This window comes from Dipodomys merriami, unplaced genomic scaffold (assembly GCF_024711535.1).
Source record: "Dipodomys merriami isolate MVZ:Mamm:240054 unplaced genomic scaffold, mDipMer1.0.p SCAF_36, whole genome shotgun sequence".
Taxonomy (NCBI): Eukaryota; Metazoa; Chordata; class Mammalia; order Rodentia; family Heteromyidae; genus Dipodomys; species Dipodomys merriami.
In genome coordinates, this window is record NW_027205159.1 from 7,001,897 (window position 1) to 7,024,754 (window position 22,858).

The 22,858-nt window shown below is 43.5% G+C and overlaps 1 protein-coding gene across 2 annotated transcripts in view; it reads right to left on the reverse strand.

The window, feature by feature from the left end:
• Positions 1 to 22,858, reverse strand: part of Tgfbrap1 (transforming growth factor beta receptor associated protein 1) — a 63,803-nt gene that overhangs the window by 13,510 nt on the left and 27,435 nt on the right. For both annotated transcript variants that reach the window (XM_069988616.1, XM_069988617.1), the window contains exons 3-10: positions 22,453 to 22,647; positions 21,183 to 21,337; positions 13,469 to 13,551; positions 9,861 to 10,202; positions 7,140 to 7,197; positions 4,321 to 4,464; positions 1,984 to 2,130; positions 919 to 1,078 (exon numbers count right to left, since the gene is read on the reverse strand). In XM_069988616.1, the coding sequence (XP_069844717.1) occupies positions 919 to 1,078; positions 1,984 to 2,130; positions 4,321 to 4,464; positions 7,140 to 7,197; positions 9,861 to 10,202; positions 13,469 to 13,551; positions 21,183 to 21,337; positions 22,453 to 22,647 (1,284 nt within the window). The remainder of the gene's footprint in view (positions 1 to 918; positions 1,079 to 1,983; positions 2,131 to 4,320; positions 4,465 to 7,139; positions 7,198 to 9,860; positions 10,203 to 13,468; positions 13,552 to 21,182; positions 21,338 to 22,452; positions 22,648 to 22,858) is intronic.

Consider the following 22,858-nt stretch of genomic DNA (forward strand, 5'->3'; position numbering starts at 1 on the left):
ATTCCTAGCTTAAGTTATTTTTCAGATAAGTATTAAGTTTTTCCTCAGGGCAGTCTCAGACTTCAGTCCTCCTACATCTATCTACCTTACAAGTAGCTAGAATTTCAGGCATGTGCCACCAAGTTATCAGTCACATATGCTAGCCTAGATTTATGCTCTATGACTACTCAAACAGTCTTTCCTCTAGGAGGTTCCCTGAAACCTCCCAACCCAAGGTGTGGTTTGCAGATCCCACCTACCAGGGGGTGCAGACCTTTTCTACATCCTTGTTAAACAAGTCTCTAAGGACCAGAACCAAGCCTCATCCATCTTTATATTGTCAATGCACAGGGATACACTCTATGGACTCAAAAGCTGGCAAAGTCATGAAGAGTATGTGATTTTTATAAAGAGGTTTATAAAGCAAAGAGTATAATTGAGGAGGATATATGTGGGTTTATGCAATCACTATGCTATGTCATTTCCCACAAGAGACCTGAGCATCCACAGATTGATACCCTTAGGAGTTTTGAGGGGTGAGGGTAAAGCTCAGTGGTAGAACATTTAGCCTAAAATGCACAAGGCCCAGAGTTTGCCTGCACTACAAAATACTAAAACAGAATACCAACTCCTTAGAGCTTCTGGAACCACCCTCTAGAACACTCAGGGACAAGTGTACTGGAGTCACCAAAAGGGCTAAAGATGCATGAGAGCTTCACAGTCAAATGCACCAAGTTAAGACTGGCACACCTGCACACATCAGGGCAGCTCCCATATCCCCAGCGCTGTCCCTGAGAGCAAGGGTACAAGAAGCTCACATCTTCCAGGAAGGCTGACTCCAAATCAGCACACTCAGGATTCATCCTATGCTATCAAAATGATGAACTCCACCAAGACCAATCTGTCTGCACCTGGGGAGAAGGATGAGTGCATCCTCACCTATGAGAAAGTGGACTCGGTACAAGTCAGATTTCTGCAGCAGGTGCCGTAGCTTCCTCTGTGTCTCAGTGGCTTCGCTGCCCTTGTCGCTGCCAGACATCTTTTGCCGAAGCACCTCTTCCAGGTAGAGGACAGCCAGGTGAGTGTGGTACTCTTCTTTCTGCAGGAAGCAGGGTTCCAACAGACAGCATTTGCCAGAGGGAAGACTGTGGATCTCACCCTCCAGCCAGTATTCCCACAATCAGGCCACTGTAGAGGAGGGTTGGGCAGATTCTCCATCATAGACATGATACCCTTACTGGACTAGACATCTCCAAGAAACCTCCACACCGAGAAGCTGAGTTTACAACCTATGTTGCTGTATATAGTTTAGATGCTGAATGACTCCCAGAGGCCTTTGTGTTAAAGACTTGGTCCCAAGGTGGTTGAATCTTCAATAGATGAGACCCTTGAGGAAAGTCTTTAGGATCATGCAAACATTCTGGTTTCCTCTTCCTTTTCTTTCCTGGCTATGGGCTGAGCAGTTCTGCTCCTTCACGTGCTGTGCTCTGGCCTCACCACAGGCCCCAAACCAACAGGACCAACTGATCACAGATTGTAACCTCTAAAAAAACCATGAGTCGAATCACTCTTTGGTCCTTATAAATTAATTGACTCAGGTATATTGCCATGGAGACAGAAAGCTGATTAACACACATCCACATATCCACATCCACACAAAAGGATTACTTTGTGAAAGGGCCGAACATGGGATGTCGGTGTTCTACAAAGAGGGGCAGCTTCTCACATTTCCTTTGAAAATAACAAGATGGGAAAGGGAGAAGGAATATAAGTGGAGTGGACATGGGATGAAAGATCCAAGATCTGGCTAGCCCCTTTGTTATCTTTCACCAAGCCTCATATTCCCTTAAGACTATCAACAAGTACACTGAGTAGTGAGGAAATTAAAACATGACATTATCATTTCTGGAAAGCTGATAGGCAGCTTCCCTCTTCTACATTACCCATACCACGTCCCCATACCCGTCCCCATCCACACTTTGGTCTAAGTTCTAAAGAACTCACCTGTAGATTCCTGTCAATAACGAGGTGTTCCAGATATTTAACCAGAGCTTTAGGGTATTTTTTAAGGCAACTGATAATATCATCTGGATTAAAACTGTTCTTCTGCTGGTCATCTAAAGGTCTCTTGGTGAAGACTTGAACTCCAATCTGAAGGAAGAACAGCAATTCAGTTAGCAATTAAGCTTTTAAGTTGCCTTTTGTCATCTTTATTTTGGTCACTGCACATTCATGCTTTGGATCAAATCATCATGGAAAAAGGCAGTGGCTATAATACATAGGAACAGCGTCTGACATGCCAATCAGGCCTCAGCAAGGTGGTTAAACAAGGTGGCTATTGAAACAAACAACCCAGCCTCAAGCCCTGACAAGGACAACCTTTGGTCCTTTGCAGAAAGCAGTCAGAAAAGTGGCCTACACTAAGAAATTCTCTGTGTTCTTCAAAAATAATTGGAAAATTAAAGAATGCATTTACTGATAAGGTTTTGACAAACCACAGAGCACTCCTCTGCAGTAATAAGATCATCCCAAACACTAACTGTTCCCTCTGAAGAATAAGTGAAAAAAACAGAGAAAGCACTGGAAACTCAACACTTGCAGCGAATTGTTCTCTGAACAATGACCGTGTACTTGGTGGATTCTTTATTCAATTTAAGCCTCTGAACAAGTTTCCTGGTTGCCTTCCTGCGCTTTTCCCATGCAGTGCCCATCAAATTCTGCTTTCTAAGGAAATATAAAATAAAGAATGAGATCCTTCTTTGCTCTGTGGACACTCAGGTGTGCACATCCTATCACATGCACATATGTGTGTGCATGTATACATACACATCATAATACTAAAAATGAAAATATGCAACAGCTATTAAAAGTATGCATCTGGGGTCCTATAAGCCTAGATCTCTATCTCTACCATGTGAGGTCCAAAGGGACTGTTTCTTAACCTCTCAGAGCCTCAGTTTCCTCAACTGTAAGTCACGCCCAACTCGTATGTGTGTGTGTGTGTGGGGGGGAGGTTACTGTGTCCTTCACCCAGGCCAGGTGACAGGTCCATCCTTTGGTGCACAGAATTCCATGCATGGGTCAGTTCTGCCCTCTGGGAAGGAACTGCTACTTTCAAGGCACTAGACAGGATGCTGGAGTGAGGGTGACAAGGTGTGTTATGCAGGTTTGTGAAGAGTCTAGGAGGGGTGGAGCAAAAGTCCACCAAGCAACATCCCTGATTTCCAGTGGCAGCAGAATACAGGACAGAGCATTTCTGGGCTGCCTCAGGCAGATGGATACCAAGCTCTCCACTTAAGACAAAGACCCCTCAACATCAGAGAGCTCACTGCACCTCTCCCAGAAAACCAGGATACATGTAATTTTAAGATGGTGAAAACAGAAATGTCTGCTGTTTTTGCCCAGGTTATCTATAGGGCATCACTAAGGATTTTGTCACTCTGTCCCAACCAAGCTGCCTTCCCAAACAGCCCACAGGCAAGGGTTTTTTTTTCACTACTCTCATTTCTCAGCCTCTAAGGTGGATGCTTGTCTCCATGCTCCAAACTTCCAAGTAGAGGCAGTAAGAAAATGGAGAAGAGGACAACAGTCTTGTGGGCATGATGAGGCCTGGGGCTGCCACCTGCCAAGGCAATGGCCTGATTCTGCTCCAACAACAGTGCTAGCCTGTAGCTGGGGGTGGTGAAAAGTGGATTAGAGAGAATTGTGTTTTCAGGAAGGCACAGGCAACAGAAGCTGGCGGACTGCTGGCTTTCCACCATGCTGGCCTCTTCAGAAAGAAGTTCCAGCTGGCATCTCCTACAAGTTCAAAATACCCAGTGGGATTCACACGGTTCAAAGGGAGGCATTTGAAGAAGACTAGAGAAATGTAAGCTTCTTCTAATTAATTCAGTGAAGGGTTCTCTGGGTCTGTTTCTAGGAAGCACTGTGAGAAAGAATAGATTTATAATAGCCATGTGCAGGTGGCTCGCGCTTATAATCCTAGCTACTCAGGAAGCTGAGATCTGAGGGTCGCAGTTTGAAGCTATCACAGGAAGCAAAGTCCATGAGACTCACCTCCAATTAACCACCAAAAAGCCATGGAGCTGTAGGCTCAAGTGATAAAGTGCTAACCAAAAAAGCTAAGGGAGAGCACCCAGCCTGAGTTCAAACCCCAGTACACGTGTACACACACACACACACACACACACACACACACACACACACACACACACACACACACACACACACACACACACACACACACACACACACACACACACACACACACACACACACACACACACACACACACACACACACACACACACACACACAAAAATGCATTTGTAAAGCACAAACCTCCTCACTTTTCTGCAAGACCCAGTCTGCATAGGTCCATACCAGCTCTCGGTCTAAGCAGAAGGTTAAAAAATCTACAATATATTCATACAGATCTGAGCGTGTGGAGTCCTGGACATCCCCATCCACGATGTTCACCCACAACTAGAACAAATAATAAAAAAAAAGAAGGGAAAAACCTTAGGATATTGTATAGCTTTTAACATCAGCTTAGAAAGGTACTATCTGAGCCATATCATCAGCGAAAGACAAAAGCAGCCCACTAAATAGGGTAGGAAGTACAAATCTATCATTTTCACATCAGTACCAAAATTGAGTCTCCCTTGATGGAAAGAAATGCTTGTGATCACAAATATTTCAGGTTTCAGACTATTGTAAGATTTTAGAATGGAGGCATGCACACATGAGGATTCTTGGGACTAGGCCCTGAGTCTAAATATGAAATTCATTTATGTTTCATGAATACACACATAGCACAAAGGCATAATATTTTACAAAATGCATAAATATTTATACAGTATTTTACATAATTTGGGACATAAAACCAAGTTATATGGTGTGACCTTTTCTTTTCTTTCTTTTTTTTGGAAGGGGTCAGTCGTGGGGCTTGAACTCTGGACCTGGGTGCTGTGCCTCAGCTCTTTAGCTCAAGGTGAGCACTCTGCCACTGGAGCCACAGCGCCACTTCCAGTTTTCTGGCGGTTTATTGGGAGATAAGAGTCTATGGACTTTCCAGCCTGGGCTGGCTTTGAACCATGATCTTCAGACATCAGCCTCCAGAGTGGACAAGCGTGAGCCACTGGCACCCAGCCTTAGTATGGCCTTTTCGACTTTCAGCATCATATTAGTACTCAAAAAGGTTTGGATTTGGAAGCATTTTAGATTTTCAGATTAGAGGTGCTTAACCTCTGCTAGTTCTTCAACACTAAATTCTTCAAACCAAATAACTAAATTTTGCATACACTGAAAAATGCTGTTTTTTTTTTCCCTAATAGAATGTTTTCACATATGGAGATTTATTCCATATAATTTCAAGTTTGCAAATATCTCTATATAGCTATGGTAATTTTATTACAATGCTTTTATCAAGCTGAAATTCTAAAAACACCACCATGTTTTCAAAAATGAAAATTTTATCTGTGATACACAAATCTATTCTTGGCCTGGGGGTATGTGTTGATGGGAATCGATTTTCTTTTTACTATGCTCTACAATTACATTACTATGATAGTTCCTCAAAGCAACCAAAGACTAAATATGTGTCTGGCCTGGCCAAAGTCATTGGGTTGGTGTTACTTGGACTCATGTGGCTGGTGTTATCTTCCTTCACAAACTAAAACTCTAAGGAAACTAGTGCACAAGCAATACAGTTGGGAATGAAGAACAGAGGGAGGAAGAAGTCCCTTGAGGGGATGGGAAGATGCTTTTTCTTAAGATCAGTGAAAAGCTGTTAAGATGCAAGATGAGAGGCCAGGCTACCAAATAAAATCATGCCATTAGATAAAGCAGAGCATTCTGCCAGTCTCCTCGGAGCACTTGTCCCAACATCCCAGCTCCATCACTGAGCAGGGTGTGGCCTCCATCAGCTTCAGTCCTGCCATTTAGTTGCCCACAATGGTTATTGTCATTTATTATATATTTAACTGTCATTTGTTGTCCCAATTTTCTGATAAGGCAGGGATGTTATATGCCTTGTAGCTCAGGAAGAAATCATAATTTGAGGGGGCACTGGTGGCTTATGCCTGTAATCCTACTCAGGAAGCTGAGATCTGACAATAATGGTTTGAAGCCGGCCTGGGTAGGAAAGTCCATGAGACTCTTATCTCCAATTAACCAGCAAAAAGCTGAAAATAGCTCAAGTGGTAGAGCACTAGATTTGAACATAAAAGCCAAGAAGCCCTGAGAGCAAGAGGCTTTGAGAATGAGAGGGCCCTGAGTTCAAGATTTAATACCACCACCTCAAAAAAGTCCTATATTGGGGCTGGGAAGGTGGCTCAGTGGTAGAGCACTTGCCTTGCATGCATGAGGCCCTGGGTTCGATTCCTCAGTACCACATAAGCAAAAAAGAAAAAAGCTGGAAGTGACGCTGTGGCTCAAGTGGTAGAGCGCTAGCCTTGAGCTGAAGAGCTGAGGGACAGCGCCCAGGCCCAGAGTTCAGGCCCCACGACCGGACCCAAAAAAAAAAAAAACCAAAAAAAAAAAAAAGTCCTATATTCAAGTTGAAAGAACAGTGGTTATTAGCAGCTGGATAGGAAGAGGAGAGTTGGGGTCAGAGGCAGGCAGCATATGAAGAACCAAATGCAATTAGAGACAAGAAACATGTCTTAGTGTTCAATAGCCCAGCTGCATGAACTATAGTGTATAACAGTTTATATTTTTTAAGACTAAAGAAGAATTTGGAGGTTTCTAACACAGAAAATGATAAATGTTTAAGGAGACGGAAATGCTAATCACCTTGATTTTATCACTACATATGGTATGCATGTACTGAGTTATTATACTATGTCCTACACATGTGTACAATTATGTCAATGAATTATTTTTGCAAAAGATCAATACTTTCTGACTTTTCCAATTTTGAAAAGTTTTATCTTGATAAATGTTCATTTTACAGAAAGACAAAGAAAATCCTTAGCCAATATTCCTCAAGAAATTCACTGCCTAAAACATTTATTATTTTTGTTCTACATAAAGTTCTAGATCAGGCAAAAGTGATCTCTATCAACCTTGAGCTTTCTTTTTTTCTTTTCTTTTTTTTTTGGTAAGTAACAGTCCAAAGGTACTGAATTTAAAGTGATGCTAAAATACTTAAGACTCACCTGAACTGCAGCAGCATCTTGGTTATTGTAATGATAGAGTAGTCCAAGTGCAAAGTACCTAGAAGAGAGTAAGTTATTCAGCACTGTCCCTTCCCCTTTCTGCCACAGGTGGAACCACCCACATCCCATCCTCAGCCCCTGGTTCTACTGAACTTAGAATACAACATCCAGTTCCAAACAACTAAAGAAACCCTGTTTGTTTTACTTATTCACTAAAAAGTATAATCTAAGGCAGGTGCTGATGGCTCATACCTGTAATCCTAGCTACACAGGACTCTGAGAGCTAAGCATTACAGTTCAGAGCCAGTCCAGACAGGAAAGTCCATGAGACTCTTATCTCCAATAAACTTCTAAAAGTTAGAAGTGAAGCTGTGGCTCAAGTGGTATAGCACTAGAGTTGAACAAAATAGCTGAGGTTCTAAGTTCAACCTCCCCCCCCACACACACACACATGAAGTATGCTCTATTGATCCTCAAATAGGGTCTGATTCTAATCTAAGAAAAGCCAAAACAGAAAACCATAATAACAACATTAAAAACAACACTGGAGGCAGGGGCAGTAGTTGTGAAGGTGGAAGGGAAGGGATGGTAGGGGGAAAACAATGCTCAGTAGGAAATGTATTCATTACCTTGATCATATAACTGTAAACCCTCTGTACAACATTTTTACAATAAAAAACGTACCAAAAACCCCACTGGAACTGTCTTACAATTTGCTTCAAATATTAATTAAATTTCCTCTCCCAATCTCAGCTTCTTGTATAGCATGGGATGATACATGTATGCTACTTTATTTAGATATGAATTGAGAAGGAGTTTCTAGAAATTTTCTGTCTGGGGTGGCCTAAAATTGAGATCCTCCTGATGTCAGCCACCCAGGGTATCTAGGATTGAAGGTGTGAACCACTGGTGCCAGGCAATTATTTCAAATTCCTACCAAAAATCATAGGCCAAAAAAAAAACAAAACCATTATTGCTTACACCCACTCCATGCCCCTCATTTTAAGGGGAAGAAAACCCAGGCCTACAATGGTTAGGCACTGTGGCCACCTGCCACAGAAGAAGAAAATGCTGGTCCCAATCAAGCCAGTCATGGTGAATTCACTTCCCATGGACACGAGGCAGCTCACTAAATTAGGGTCATAATGAAGGCAAAGTGTGAAACCAGGACTTTGTATCAGGGAGACTAAGCAGCTCCCTTTCCACCTACATGTACAGGTATCTATCTCATCAATTTGATTATCACAGACTTCACTGCACTCATGAGGCATCTTTCACAGGTGCAATGTAGGTTGACAATAGAAGCAAACATAAAAATCCCTTTATTTAAAATGAATGACAGAAATGTATGCAGTTCCTTACTTATATAACTGTAGCCCCTCTGTACATCACCTTTACAATAAAAAAAACTTTTTAATGGATAATGACTGAAGAGATGGAAGGCTCCATTGAGGGTGATGGGTACCCCCCTGGGAGGGGAGTGGCTAATGAGGGGTAGTAAATGAGGATAATTTTTTTTTTGCATATTTGAAAACAGATCAGTGAAACCTGTTAAAACTGTTTGGGGAAGGGGAGTAGGATGGGGAAGAAAATAGAGGAAGGGTGACTGACACTCAATGCCTGTGTAGAAATGTCACAAGAGAATCTCTGTACAATTTATACGTGCTAATAAAAAATCTGTTCATTTAATAATAAAGCACATGCAGCTTCCACAGTCTTATACATTCTTTAAAAATTGAGCAGGAAGGGCTGGGAAGGTAGTTCAGTGGTAGAGTGCTTGCCTTGTATGCATGAGGCCCTGGGTTCGATTCCTCAGCATCACATAAACAGAAAATGTTGGAAGTGGTACTGTAGCTCAAGTGGTAGAGTGCTAGCCTTGAGTTGAAGAGCTAAGGGACAGCACCCAGGCCCAGAGTTCAGGCCCCATGACCGACAAAAAAAAAAAAAAAAAAAAAAAAAACTAAAAATTGAGCAGGAGTCAGGCGCCAGTGGCCCATGCCTGTAATCCTAGTTATGCAGGAGGGTGAGATGTGAGGATCATAGTTCAAAGCCAGCCTAGGGAGAAAACTGGGATTCTTTTTTTTTTTTAATTTAATTTTTAATTTTTTTTTTTTTTTGGTTGGTCGTTGGTCTTGAACTCTGGGCTTGGGCGCTGTCCCTCAGCTCTTCAGCTCAAGACGAGTGCTCTACCACTTGAGCCACAGCGCCACTTCCAGTTTTCAAGTGGTTTATTGGACATATAAGAGTCTCATGGACTTTCCTGCCCGGCCTGGCTTTGAACTGCAATCCTCAGATCTCAGCCTCCTGAGTAGCTAGGATTACAGGCGTGAGCCACGGGAGCCCGGCTGGGTGACTCTTGTGTCCAATTAACTAGGGAAAAAGCCAGAAGTGAAGCAGTGGTTCAAGTGGTAGAATGCTAGCCTGAGTGAAGAAAGATAAGGGAAAGCATCCTGGCTCTGAGTTCAAGCCCCGGGACCAGCACACAGAAAAAAGAATGGGTAGGAGACCCCTAAGATAGGATGATAATGAGGTTTTCTGAGGAGTACAAGCTGCCTGTAGTCTCTGTCTAGTCACCATGGGGACCCCTGGGAGACCAAGTGTCACTGGCTAAGCCAGCTTCCCAACAGTGTTACCAGCAGAGGGCCTCCACACTGGCTGCCCATGAGCTGGGCTGGAGCCCTTATAACCCTCCCTGGGAGGGGAAGGAAGAACTACGCTCACTTTTTGTGCTTTTCCAGCCAGGCAGCACTGTCGGTGAGGAGGCAGAAGTTTTCAGTGACCAGGAGGTCCAGCAGGCTGTCGTGGTCTGCCTCTGCATAGAGTTTGAGCAAGGCTGTGTCGATGTCTTCTTTGTAGCCATTGGCCACCTCTGTGCTGCGGACCTCATTCAGGTAGCTCATGAGAAAACGCTTGCACTTGGCCATCTTCTCCTGGTCGCCTTGGGTGAGCTGGTTCAGGTCTGCGTACTCATGAAGAGGAGGGTGAGACCGGGTGAATGAAGAGGAGGTGGGCAACAGGAAGGGGTAGAGAGATATCAGCTCCCGGACATCAAGCTGGCCGCTTCTGCAATTACAGTGTCAAACTAAATGAAGCAAAAAGAGAGAAAGAGTACACATAGGCACACAAACGACACTGGAGGGCGGTGCCATGGGCACACACAGTCATGGGGTAGATGTGGGGGTGCATGTCAGAAAGACAACCTAAATTGCAAGTACCATGAAGGACTACCAAACTGGATGCCACCACATAGTTCCGAAAAAGAACAGAGGGACAATGGGGAAAGACACGTATACATACAATGTGGAAGTGCAACACCAAGATATCTAGGCCACTGGGAAGCCCCTGATTGGCCTGGGCTCCCTCAAAGCCAAGGCATAAAAAGCTACACAGAGGATAACATGGTATCTGAGTTTGAACAAGTCAGTATCATGATTCCTTCCAAACCAATGCTCCCCTAACATTAAATTGTTAACAGATTGCTGAATGTTTTTTTTAAAAGGTACTTCATAAGAATCTAACTTACAATGTTCTCAGTGACAGTCTGAACATGAGACAGAAGTATTCGTGTGGCCATTTCCATTACGACATCTGATAGAATTTCAGAGCAAAACAACGGGACAACACTTTGAAATGGTCTGCATACAGTTGTACACATTGTAATCCCAGTCCCTTAGGAGGCAGAGCAAGGAAGATCAAGGCTAACCCACGCAAAAAAAAATAGTATCAAGCTGGATGTGGTGGCCCGTGTCTATAATCATGGCTAATGGGAGGTATGGGTAGGAGGATCATGATCTGAAACTAGCCCTGGGGAAAAACTCAAGAGATCCTATCCGGGGGAAAAAAAAAAAAAAGTAAAAGGGCTGAGGAGTGTGGCTCAAGTGGTAGAGCATCTATCTAGAAAGCATAGGGCCTTGAGTTCAAAGCCCAGTACCACCAAGAACATGAAGGAAGGAAGGAAGGAAGGAAGGAAGGAAGGAAGGAAGGAAGGAAGGAAGGAAGGAAGGAGAGAGAGAGGGAAGAAGAGAGGGAGGGAGGAAGAGAGGGAAGGAAGGGGAAAGAAAGAGAGGAAGGATGGGTAGAGTATCAACCTTCCCAAGGCACAGGAAGCCATATTAGTGACCTCCCTTGTCTCTAATCCATCGCTAGGTCCTTTCCTATCTCCTCTCCTCCAGCCCATTGGTCTTGTCTAGTCTCATCAGTTAATGGTAGCAAGCTGTAGCTCTCTACCTCAGCCAATTTAGACTCATCTGTGGGAAAACTCTTGAGGAAACAGAAGCAAGAGCTGTCCCCACTCCAGATGCATGGAAAGATGAGGAAGACCCTGTGGCCATCACTGCCTGCAAAGTTTGCTACACATGTCTTCAGTCCATCTGACTTCATCCTCCGCTGCACCAGCCTCTGCTTCTGGCCTCTATTACCTCCACTCCTCTCTGCACCCTCACCCTCTCCTGACCTGCAAGGGTTTGGATAAACTTCAGAGCCCTCAACACAGCAGTCAAAGCCCTTTCTACATGATCCCACACTAGCTTTCCACTTGTGCCCCTCTCCTCACAGCCAGCATATCAACTACATCTGCTGACCTCACCAAGACTGATGTCACCTCTCAGCCTGGGCTGTTCCAGGGCCTTTGCCTAAAACAAAGGTTCTTAGCAGGGCTTGAAGGACCTCCAGCACAACTGAAAACTTTTATCACGACTTGGGGTGTGCCACTGATGTCAAGTGGACAGAAATCATGGCTGCACCTAGCTTGGCCCCATGAGATCTGGGGTGCCCTGTGCTTCTTGTTCTGCTTAGGCCAAATCTGCTAAATGAAAGATGTGCTACACCTAACTACCTACAGAGTGAGGCAGCTGCAGTTTCCAGAAGAGGAGATGGCATAGGGCCCATGACATAAAGGATATATGCTTTTCTTACTGGTATCAACCATGACAAACTGGCAGCGTACCTTCTGGTTCAGTTTTAGGAAGGAGCCTAAGGACAAGTCCCAGTGCAACAAGGGAAGAATCCTGACTTACTAGCAATATGAACCTTGGGCATAGGAAGGAGATTCATCTTTGTCTTAGGAGTCTCTCAACCAAACTCCTGACTTATGCCAAGCAGTCAGTGTAAAGATAAGCTTCTAGAAGTGTGGAAGAACACGGACTTTGTAATAGAGCAAGTGACCAGTCACTGTGGACAGCAGCTCATGCTCAGGTCAGATGTGTAGTGGATGGTGCTCCGGAGACAGCTCTGCTCAAGTCCTTCCCAAGATACAAGTGAACTATCTGGTAACCCTTTTCTTGGTTAGATGGCTCTACTCTACATTGCTCAATCAGCTCTGGTGAAGCAATGTGAAAAAACTTTTTTATTCTAAAGGCAGAGCTCTAGTGAGACATGTGAAGACTATGGCAGCTGGTGTAACTTCTTCTCCAGCAAGGACTTGCTGAGCAGTTTCCCGTCTCAGGGAGCACCCAGAGTGAGAAGCAAGGGCAGCAGGAAGAACAAGTGTGGTGCTGAAGGTGACAGGTGAGGGTGAGGAAAAGCAAGTAAGAGAATGAGAATAAGACAGTGAGCAAGAGAAGAGAACTCACATGAGAGCCCACAGGGCAGCTCTCTACAGGTGCAACACGAATCAGAAGGCCAGAAGAATCTCCCTCAGACTAACTCAACTCCCTACGAGAACAGATCAGGAATATTATTATTTGTAGTGTGTGTGTGTGTGTGCGCGCGTGCACGTGTGTGCGCTAGTACTGGGGCTTGAACTCAGGGCCTGGATACTCTCTTAGTTTTTTTCACTCCAAGCTGGCACACTACCACTTGAGCCACAGCTCCACTTTCAGCTTTTTGGTGGTTCACTGGAAGTAAATGTCTCACGGATTTTCAAACCACCATCCTCAGATCTCAGACTCCTGCATAACTAGAATTATAGGCATGAGTCACTGGTGCCCAGGTGGAATATAACATTTAAAGTCATCATTTCTCTTAGCTTTTTCTGAACTCAATTTCTAGCAAAAATCTCTGGATAGGATTCCTTAGAATCCTGCCTTCGTGTTACCAAATTCACTCCTCTGAATCATGTTGTCCTGGCTCAGCAACCTGTACCCTTTGCGGCCTTCCTGGGGCTCTCCTCAGCCTGCCTCCTAAGGACTGGGGATTGTTGGATACATAAAGGGTGGGGTGGATCCGAGGAACCAGCGAGGCGGTGTGAGCTGAGGTAAGCCCCACCACTCTTCCCCGCAAGCTCCAATCTCACCATCTAACTGTCCATGTTTCCCATCATGACATCACAATGAGACTCTGGGCACAGGGGGCACTGGAGTGGCAGGCTTGCTACCAACACCCCAAATTACCTGAAGAGCTCTTTAGCTTCCAGGAACTGAAGCTGTGCAAACTGTATAAAGCCCGCCTGCTGTAGAATCCTTCTGTACATTACCTGCAAGGAAAGACACGTTTGATCTCTGAGCCATCTTAAAACCATTACCAAAGGGGGACACTCACAAGTCAAGCTACCTGATAATTACTACAAGGATATATGATGACATTATGATTTTCAAAAAGAAGTATATCCAATTATATATAGTCATTCTCTAGCATTAAAGAGGGATTGTATTCAGAATCCCTATAGATAGCAACATGCAAGGACACCTATGTAAAACAGCACACTGCCTCCACACAACTCCTACACATCCACCAGCTCTGTCAATCATCTCTACATGAAATGCAGCACCTAACACAATGGAAATGCTCTGTAAACAGTTGTTACACTGTATCATTTGGGGAATAATGATAAGAAAATTATCAGTACACATGTCATTTTTATGTATTTTTGCAATACTCCAGATTGAACCAAGACCTTCATACACACTAAACAATCTCTGAGCCACATCTCCAGTCCCCCACAATTTATTTTTTTCTGAATATCAATGATCTGCAGTTGATTGGATTCATTGCTCTGGAAGCTACAGCTGAGGAGAGGCTGATTGTATTTTGTATACACACACACACACAGACACACACACACAGACACACACACACACACACACACACACACTCACACACACACACACACACACTTCACAGATTTTTTTTCCTGAGTCCTTGTGCATAACCTTCTCCTCTACCTTTCTCCTCATTGACCCGCAGGGTCTCCTTGGTTGCTATTTCTCAGATCATCCCTCAGACACAAGGCTGGGCTCACATAACCACTGAAGAGATACAGATATGTAGACTTTCTCAGCCGAGGCTGGGCAGGTGCCATACTTCTAAATGTCCTATTTCCTGGTGACATCTGTGCTATGCATATAGCTGACTAAAATTCCTGCTATAAATGTGCCAGTCCACCTGAATCTGACCCACCCAAGACCATGCAGTCCTCAACCACAGGACCCCTGTTCTGATAACACCCAGCAACAGCAAAACACACCTCAGAAACCTGCTTGTGGTACCAATCCAACCTCCAGTCTCAGTGCCAAGTGACCATGTCTGAGTTCTACCCAAGCCTGATCTGCACATGTTTCTTTGCTCTGGTCTCATAGATTCTGTCGCCACCATTCAAGCTCTTGCCACCTCCCAACAGAATGCCTGCGTTTCAGCAGCTCTCTCATCATGAATTCCTCCCCTGAAAATGTGGGTTTCATTAGCTATACAATCCTTGAACACATCATGAATCTTCGTACCCATAGCACTGGCCTCACCTCTGCCCTATACTCAGGGTGTCTGAAGGACTGACTGCCTGGTTTGCTGCTAGGGAACCCCACATGGTCATTTTAAAGACAAAAGTTCTGCTCAGAGACGATGGAGAAATTACAGTAATAAATGGTTTCAGTGTGTTTTGCTGTGGCTGGGTGTTACCATGGGTGAATGCTAGAATCATATCCAAACCACAACACAGATATTCTCAACTTTCCCACCCACAGAGAAATGGTTCAATTTACATTCTTACAAGTTACGTATAAAAACTCATTTTCCCCACACTCTATGCAAACTCATACATCAAACTCTTGCTCTCTCATTATCTGATAAATAAAAAATATATGGGTGAATTTTTAATGTGCACATGAGTGAATCAAAGCATTCTTTCATGTCTATTAGACAAACAATTTCATTCTAGTTCTCTGTTGGTCTACTCATCTTTCACTTCAGTATTCTAAGATGTTCTTCACATCCTAGAGAAATTTGCCTTCTTTCTCTGCTGTAAATTACAAATACTTTTGCTTTTGGACTTGTTTACAGTAGGTTACCTTTGACAGTAAGGATAAAGCCTTCATGAATAGGATCCATATGCTTCTAAAAGTCCCTGGACAGCTTGCTTCCCATCTACACAGCTATAAACTAGGAGCCTCACCAGAAACCAAGCCTACTGGACCTTCATTTGGACTTCCAGCCTCCAGAATAGTCAGAAGTGAATGCTTGTTGTTTAACTGACCCCCAGTTTCTGATATTTTGCTATAGCAACTTGAACTGAATGAGAAGAAAATATAAATGGCTAATAGCCCCATGAAGAAATGTTCAACATGCCATAAAGGAATTGCAAATCAAAACCAAACTAAGACTCCCTTTCATCTCTGTCAGAATGGCAGTCAGCAAGAAAAGAAACAACAAATGCTGGAGGATTTAGGGAAAAGGAACTTTCATTCACTGCTCATACAACTACTATGGAAATCAATATGGAGGGTTCCCCAGAAAACTAAAAATAGACTACTTATGACCAAGGCATACAACTTTTGGACATAAACCCAAAGAAGTATAAGATGCAGATATAAGAAATACACCTGCATACCTATGTTTCTTGCAGCACTATTTACAACAGCCAAATGATGTAATTAGATAAGGTACCCAATAATGATGAATAAAATAGATCTAACATATACACACATACACACAAACTGGAATATTACACAGAAATAAAGAAAAGTAAAATCATGTCATTTTTAGGAAAATGGATGCTACTGGAGATCATCATATTGAGTTGAGAAAAAGCTAATAGGAAAAAAAAAGAAGCAAAACAAAATACCCTGTTTTTGCTCAGAGACCTAAACACATAATACATATTCATAGACACAAATATAGAAACATGCCTTGTATACTAACTATACATGGATAAACACAGAACATAAGTTCAATTAAGGAACTACTTAGGAGTAAAAAGGGAAAAAAAAGTGAATAACTTTTTGTAATAAATTGCAAGTACATAGGAAAACAGTATACAGACCTCAATTAAAGCTGTTTATTAATAAGGGGTTGGGGGGAAGGGAAAGAAAACCTGGCTTTGTTGGGGGTAGATACATTAGGAGGAACTTGGATTAATGAGAGTCAAAGAAGATGAATATGGCTAAAATAGATTGCCTGCATGTATGCAAATAAATAATGAGGAAATGGAGTTATGGCTGAAGTGGTAGAGTGCTAGCCTTGAGCAAAAACCTCAGGGACAGCACACAAGCCCAGATACCAGGACTAGCACAAGGGAGGGAGGGAGGGAAGGAGGGAACGAGGGAGGAAGAAAGAAAGAGAGAGAGAGAGAGAAAGGGAGGGGGGAGGGAAAGGAAAAGGAAGAGCAAATGAAGAAAGGAAAGAAAGGAAGGAGGGAAGGAAGGAAGGACAATAAATAAACTGCAACTGTATTAGGAGGGAAAGGGAGAGTGATAGAGGAAAGAAAATTGATTAGACTACATTGTATACATGTGTGGAAATGTCACAATGAAATTACCCTTTGCATACTAATAAATAAGAAGTGGTGGTGTAGTTTTTTCCAATTTTTATTCCTTTCCTACGGAAAAAGGGAGTAATTAGTTCACAGCATTATTGGTCATAAATAAAAGGGAGAAGCAACTCAAATGCCCATCACAGGTGACCTGGATAAGCAAAATATGGTATTGTGTCCATATAATATCCTTCTTCAGAAAAGAGATTCTGACATATATCACAACATGGATGAATCCTGAAGACATCATGTGGAGTCACAAGCCAGTCACAAAAGGAAAACAACATGCCAAAAAGCCTACAAATACATAACCAAATACTCAACAAGGCAGGCCTACAAATCTGAAAACATGAGCCAGGAGGGACAAGCCAGCGCCAGTGACAGGGCCTGGGAGGTGCCCCACACTTGGGGTAGGGAAGCAGATAGAGCAACAAAAGGCTGAGATAGAGAAAGTCAGAGTCCCCACACCCTCCTGGAAACTTCTAAGAAGCTGGCAATTGTCAAAGGACAGCAGTGGAAAGTGGAAGGAGAACCACATAGACAATGAATGTCACCCCTGGACAGTGCAAAACAGAAAATAAAAAAAAAAGAAAGCAGGGGCTGGGAAGGTGGCTCAGTGGTAGAGCGCTTGCCTTGCAAGCCTGAGGCCCTGGGTTCGATTCCTCAGCACCATATAAGCAAAAAGAAAAAAGCCGGAAGTGGCGCTGTGGCTCAAGTGGTAGAGCGCTAGCCTTGAGCTGAAGAGCTGAGGGACAGCGCCCAGGCCCAGAGTTCAGGCCCCACAACCGGACCAAAAAAAAAAAAAAAAAAAAGAAAGCAAAGCCCAAATCTAGGCATCCAAGTTGCTACTGGGAAATTCAGATTATTATTATTGTGTGGGTTTTTTTGTTTGTTTTTTTTTGTTGGTCGTGGGGCTTTTCAGCTCAAGTGGAGTGGTCTACCACTTGAGCCACAGCGCCACTTGCAGTTTTCTGGTGATTAATTGGAAATAAGAGTCTCATGGACTTTACTGCCGGGGCTGGCTTTGAACCACGATCCTCAAATCTCAACCTCCTGAGTAGCTAGATTACAGGAATGAACCACTGGCGCCTGACTATGCTTTTTGGTTTTTTTACTACAGTGCTTTATAATGGTGCACTGTAGAAAGTTTCTCAAAGGTAAGTGAGTCATGAATTTTATATGTAGCCAAAGGGTCTTCAAGGTGATTTCTACAGAAGCTGAAATCCCAGAGGACTGAGGTTTGAAGCCAGTCTGGATAGAAGTCTATGAGACTCCATCTCCAATTAAAATGCCAGACAGAGGCCTAGCTCAACTGCTGAGCAAGCAAGCTCAGTGAGAGCAAGTTCAAACCCCGGTACTGGAAAAATAAAAGTAAAAATGAGGAAAGTGGTACTGGTTATTACTAAGTTCTTCTGAGGAGAAAAAACAAAGTTTTCCAGTGTCACACAGAGTGCCTGACACAGGACAGGTCCGCAGCTGTTTTCCTTGGTGTCACCTCCTGAGGTAGGTTAGGCACACATCCATGAGGGAATACTAGGCCAGAGAAGTAGCTGGACCAAGCTATAAATCCTACCAGGATATGAACTTCCCATGGGCACCAATGGGCCTGAGGTATGTGAATCAAAGAATCTGGTGTGTGGGGAGGACAATCATTACACATTAGTATGCAGGATGAGCTGCAGACACAGATGCAGAGACAGATCAATCCCACAGCGGTGTCATGCAGCAGTGTCATGCGGGATGCATGCGGGAGAAAGGTCATCCCACAGCAGCACACAGGATGAGCTGCAGGAGACCTGAGGCGGCTGTCAAAACAACTCAGGGAAAACAGAAGAAGGTTCTAAATGCCTTCATAACAACAGAACTGAGACTAAAGGCTGACCTGAACAGACTTGTGAAGAAGTGTCTCTATAGCCCAGCTATGAGTGTAGAGCAAAACAGGGAGAAAGCAGCAAGCAGCAAGAAGGAAAAAGAAACAACACAGAGCTAGTAGATGGGACAGAAAAGGGGCTCGTTGCTTCAAGTACTATCTGTGTATCTACTCTTGGAAAAAAGAGTAGAGGAGGAAAAAGCAACACTCAGATAGAATACTGAAAGCCTCTATATAAGAAAATGTTACAGACTTAGAGTGCAGTGCACGTGGTGTGTGTATGTGTGTGTGTGTGTGTGTGTGTGTGTGTGTGTCTGTTTCTCGGGTGTGTAATGAAGGGTGGTGTCTCCCCATGTACCTCATGGCCCTTGAAGGACCTACATGGTGATGGGGCACTGAACACAGCTCCTCTTTACAAACGAACATTAGCCAGATGCAAACAGTGCAGGAGATCTGACTCCAACCCTGTGTCTGCCCCCCAAGCAGGGGAAGGCTGCAACTACTGCCCTAAGTGCAAGTGAACCTCTGTAAGTGCACTGCACAAAATCAGGCCCTGCACTGACAGTCACTCTTCTTTTTGCTTCTGCTGCCCCCTGCTGGATGCTCAGATCAGTTTCCTTCGGCAACAGTAAAGAACACAGGAAAACTTCATCAGTGTTGACAAATAGATAAAATACCTTCTGTCCAACCCTAGCAACCCTACCAACCCTTCTTTGTTAAAACCTGCCCTTTTAGATATAAAATTCAATGTCAAAACCTGCCCTTTCCTTTGCAACTGAGGCCTAAACACATCTTCTGTCCAACAGTATTCCCAGAACTAACTTTATTCTGAGAACTTTTAATGACCAAGTAGTAAGTCACATGAAGTGCATGCACACATCAAGATTATGTTTAATTAGTCTCAAATAATAGGTAGAGTAACCTAAATGTGTCAACATCTGAGTGAGTAGCAATTTCTGCAAAGTTTGATTTCTATCAGTTATATTTAAAACACCAATTACACTTTTTGTTGTTGCTGGTCTTGGGGCTTGAACTCAGGGCCTGGGTGCTGTCCCTGAGTTCTTTTTTGCTCTACTACTTTGCCATACCTCCACTTCTAGTTTTCTGCTGAAGATAAGAATCTCATGGACTTTCCTGCCTGGGCTGGTTTCAAACCACAATCCTCAGATCTCAGCTTCCTGAGTAGCTAGGATTACAGGTATGAGTCGCTGGCGCCTGACTTACCAATCACACTTTTAAAGGTAGTTTCTTATGCATATTTTCTCCTAGGGCTGGTATGAGTAATGGCTCATGTCTGGAATGCCAGCTACCCAGTAGGGGGAAATTGGGAGGGTCATATTTTAAGGCCATCCCAAACCAACAAGCTGGATTTCAAGGTGCACATCCATCACACCAGAGATACAGGAGGTCATAAGCAGGAAGGTTTTGGTCTGAGATCAGACTGGGGAAAAAATGCAAGACCCTATCTGAAAAATAATTAAAAGCAAAAGAGGGGTGGAGGCATGGCTAATATAGTAGAATACCCCCTTAATGTATACAATGTACTGATTTCAAACCCAAAGTCCCACCAAAAAAATTTTTTTCTCCCCACTGAGCATGCTGCTGCATGCCTATAATCCCAGCAGAAGACTGAGGATTCCTAAGGCAATCAATCAGCTGGGTTCCTGAAATCTAAGGACTTTGTCAATGTAATGGGCAAAGTACTTCTTACAAATGACAGAGCTCAAAATTTTAACTGAACCCCATCCAAACAAATACAAATTCTGAAATCAAAGACCAATTAACCCAACTTCATTCTTCCATTTATAAGAACTACATCATTGATTCTACTCAGAAGAATGTTGATTAGAAATACATTCAGCTTGGGCTGGGAATGTGACTTAGTGGTAGAGTGTTTGCCTAGTATGCATGAAGTCCTGTATTTGATTCCTCAGTACCACATATACAGAAAAAGCCAGAAGTGGCTCTGTGGCTCAAGTAGTAGACTATTAGCATTGAGCAAAAGAGGCTCAGGGACAGTGCCCAGGCCCTGAGTTCAAGCCCCAGGACAACAACAATGATAATGATGACGATGATGAAGACAAGAAGGAGGGGGAGGAGGAGGAGGACGAAAAAGAAGAAGGAAGGAAGGAAGGAAGGAAGGAAGGAAGGAAGGAAGGAGGGAGGGAGGGAGGGAGGGAGGGAGGGTAGAAGGGAGGGAGGAAAGGAGGGAGGAAAGGAGGGAGGGAGGGAAAAGAAATGCATTTAGCCTAACAAGGACCAGAATCACATTCAAAGTTGAAACCTGACCTATCTGCCATTGCTGTGCAACCTTAGTGGAGCTATTTAGCTGCTCTGCAATCTGTTTCCTTACCTCTAAATCACAGATATGTTGAAAGAAAGAAATCATAGAAAGCCATGTATAGACTGTGTAGAATCTAAAGGCCAATATATGTGACTTAATTCCAGATGTTTTGTAAATGGCATGCTTTCCTGGGACTAGTCAATTACCAACCTGAAATTTTTCTTTTGGAATGTTCCTCCGGGCTCCTTTCGCTAAAACCAAAGCCTCCTCCACTCTGTGGCTTGCTAGCAGATCCTGTATTTGTTTTTCCAGAGGCAATGGGACCAAGATATAAACTCCTTTACTTGTGGCAACAATCACTCTTCCTGGGAAGAAATTTAATATTACTAGAAAGGAAAAAAGCACTGCTTGCAAGAACACATGCAGCTTTCCTCAGTCTGGATCATTATCTGGCTTGCTTATCAATTTCTCCAGTTTTGCCAATAGAATTTCTGCAAAAACTGTAAGCTAATGCCTCCTTTTCTCCTATAAACTTGTCAGGAAAAGAAACACTCTTAGAATTACATTTCCTTAGCATTTTTTAAATAAGTACTAGTAAATTTAAACTCAGTGTAGGAGATATGCAATACAGACTCTGCACAAGTTTCAGAGTTAGCCTCATACAAAATTTGTTAGAAATTCTTTTCCTTTCCTTCCAAATTAGTTTACATACACTAAGCTTTATTTCAATATTCTGAATGATGAAATATTTCATGCCCTCCTTCCCCCACCCCAAATACCTCCATGTCTTGCTATTTTCTTTCTCATTTCTCCACCATCCTACCAGATCACCTGGCTCATGGCCACATTGTCACCTCTGTACCTGTGAAAGCCTCAGGTGGCCTGTGGAAGGGTCAGACTACAATGTAAGACTAACTCCTGCTACTGAGCTTTCAAATTAAATTGGAAACTTTCAGCTCAGTATTAACTGTTCACAGGAAGCAAACAAGCTCATCGGCAGAGGTGTCATTCCCTGACTCCCCTCTGGACACACCAAGCACTGTGGCCCTACTCTGCTGCTGGGGGCCTGGAAGCTCATATTGGTGCTTGTTCACACACAACTTTCTACCAGACAGGTCTTCACAGCACACTGCTTGCCTTACTCTTACACAACCTGAGTTTGGCTCAAGTACCATCTCTCTCATGAGGCCCTTCCTGCTACCTCCAGGAAGTGCATCCTCCTCTGCTCTCTTAGGAGCCTTATTCCATGTCTGTTGAGATATAAGCCATTGTAACAGTGCATTCGAGTGTCAGTCTCCCTGTAACCCTACAGTTGCTGCAGCTGCTGAGACACAGGGACTGTGTTAAGAGTCATTCATTTGTGGATCTTCCATGCTCAACATGAAGCCATTCCAAATGGGTCCTTAACATCATTTACTGCAGATGTATCAATAAAGGTTTAATATGTAGATTTCATTAACATGTCTATGTCAACAGGTACCTTCAAAGTCCTGCAGGATATGGCCCTCCTTAAAGGGCAGGGTCTGTTTTTGCTGTTGATCCAACATGCTATGGACTGTGATGAACTCAGCATCGAGCGCAATAACATATGGGAAGCAGATGGCTGCCCCAACCACATTCTCCGACCAGTGCACTGGGGCCCGCTGAGAGATCCCAGCCACCGTTGCAAACATGCCTTAAAAAAAAATCAGGACAAAAGCGTTAGCAAATATTCAAATAACACTAACTTCTTCCTAAAGATACATTTGAGTGCAGAATACCTCCTCCCCCGCTTATATTTCAAGAAAATCAATAAATCCAGGCATTTATTGCTCATGCCTGCAATTCTAGCTACTCAAGAGGCTAAATGTGAGGGACATGATTCAAAGCCATCCCAGGCAAGAAAG